Source organism: Phytophthora parasitica, assembly GCF_000247585.1.
Source record: "Phytophthora parasitica INRA-310 unplaced genomic scaffold supercont2.14, whole genome shotgun sequence".
NCBI classification, from domain to species: Eukaryota; Oomycota; class Peronosporomycetes; order Peronosporales; family Peronosporaceae; genus Phytophthora; species Phytophthora nicotianae.
Window position 1 is genome coordinate 31709 of NW_008649000.1, and position 2024 is coordinate 33732.

Consider the following 2024-nt stretch of genomic DNA (forward strand, 5'->3'; position numbering starts at 1 on the left):
CAGTGGATGTGTCAAAAGACGAAAGATATGTGGTGGTCGGAGGCTCGGACGGAGCCTGTATGCTCTGGGACAGCCAGAATAGAGCTCAGATGCTGCCATTAAAGGGCCATGTAGCAGACGTCACCAGTGCCCGATTCTTCCCAAGCTCGCAGGTTGTACTCACAGGCTCACTGGACTTTACACTGAGGATTTGGAGCGTCAATGGACGTTGTGCTGCTGTTATGAAGGGGCATCTTGGAGGGATTGAGGACGTCGCGATCGTTGGTAGAGGCAGAAATGTGCTGTGTACGTGTAAAGGGATGCAGTTGGAGATATTTTACGAGGTCGATAATAACGACAGGATATGTGTGTGTTTGGCATGTTGCAGCGTGCGGAACTGACGGGTTAATTCAGCTGTGGAGCTGCGGGACACAGGACGTCATTGCCAAGTGGGCGAATGATGACCAGAGTCCAGTGCACTGCCTATCAATCATGGATGGCACTGCCCAGCTACTGGTGGAGGGCGATTACCAGCCAACTACGAGCGAGAATGAAGCTGAGACGGATGGAAAGGTGCTCTTTGCAGGGCTTGACAATGGAGAGACGCTTGGAGTGGATATCCGTGCTCGAGGAGCGGTACGCTTTGCCTTAAAACCAACTACGAGAGACAGTTGAGTCCTAACGATCTCTACATTTACAGGTGCTAAACCTCGAGGGTTTTGCTGGTTCTATCATATCGTGTGCTGCTACGACTGTAACAGCGTCGCTGCCGATGCTATTTACCGGGAGTGAAGATGGTTTACTGACTGTCTGGGATCTACGGCACACGAGGTACGTCAACAAACTGGCTGTGTACAATGCATTAAGCATACACTAATACGTGTGATCTAGTGCTCCTTTGCACGCTTTATCGCGGAGTTCTTCTCCAATTTATAGCATTGCAGTAGCAGCTCCATCAGCTGATAGCCCAGCGTCTACTTGCAGCGTTTGGACTGCCCATGGTGACGGCGCATGCAGCAACTGGAGCAGTCTCGGTGAAAAACCCCACGTAGCCACAGAACTCACCGGTCCACAGTACGACGCTGTGCGTGGAATCGCCATTGGGGACCAAACTGGTCGCGTGTTCAGTGCGTGTCGTGACGGGCGTTTGCGTGAGTACATCCCGCATATCGTCACGTGAAGTGAGCCAGCAATTACATTTTTGAGTTCTGGTTTGGTCTATTAATTGAAAGCGAGCGAGAACAAGAACTGCTGCTAGTGTTCCGAACTGCGGCCTAATGTTACAAAAGTGTCCCGTATTCTCGTCACACGTGAGAGGCATTGGCGACCATGCCTGATGAGTTGAAGTAATCCTTGCTCTCTCGCCGTACCAGCTCCACACCTGACACAGTCTTGGTTCCTGTTGCCGAGACTCTCTCGTCTTTCATCTGAAATTCCGGGACGATATCTTTGCTATTGCCTGGAGATTGGACATCACTGCCGTCTTCCAAGTCGGAATTAAACGTGGGAACTCTCTCGTATCCCTTCTGCTTGCCGTGTCTTGCATCACCCGCTGCTTCTGCTATTGTGTGCTTGATGTACGTGTAGAAGAGCATCCCGCAAGTGGCCACAACGAGGCCGAACACGTTAATTGCAATCAGCTGGTCACCGAAAATGAAGACTGCGAGCAGCACTTGCGTGACATCTTTGAAGCTGCCAGCGATGCCCAGCGACAGCGCCGACGTCTTCTTGACCAGCAGAATCTCAATGAAAATCAGCACAAAGGCCAGACAGCCACTGATGAAGATAAACACCAGCGACATCATCAACAGCTGCGAGTCCAGTAAAAATCTCGACGTCGCGTAGTCGCTTGCCTCGGAGAATAACGCAATGGGGAGCAGTCCGATCGCACTGGCCGGTGATACGTAGTATACTACAGCCAGCACTTTATTCCTCGGCGCTCCAGTACTGTCCTCCATTGCCTGTAACAGCGACTGGGTCAACACCCACCGCAACGTTCCAATCACTGACGCCGCTAATACCAGTATAAAGCCGTAAAAAACAAA

The 2024-nt window shown here is 51.4% G+C and overlaps 2 protein-coding genes across 2 annotated transcripts; one reads left to right on the forward strand and one right to left on the reverse strand.

The window, feature by feature from the left end:
- Positions 1–59: 59 nt before the first annotated feature.
- PPTG_08350 (hypothetical protein) lies at positions 60–1275 on the forward strand (the record flags this gene model as incomplete). The annotated part of the gene is made up of 4 exons (XM_008902424.1): positions 60–285; positions 368–615; positions 680–810; positions 871–1275. The coding sequence occupies 4 exons, from the start codon at positions 60–62 to the stop codon at positions 1157–1159; spliced, it is 894 nt and encodes a 297-aa protein (XP_008900672.1). The 3' UTR covers positions 1160–1275.
- On the reverse strand, positions 1168–1937 carry PPTG_08351 (hypothetical protein; the record flags this gene model as incomplete). Its single annotated transcript, XM_008902425.1, has 1 exon — positions 1168–1937. The coding sequence occupies one exon, from the start codon at positions 1935–1937 to the stop codon at positions 1284–1286; it is 654 nt and encodes a 217-aa protein (XP_008900673.1). The 3' UTR covers positions 1168–1283.
- Positions 1938–2024: the final 87 nt, after the last annotated feature.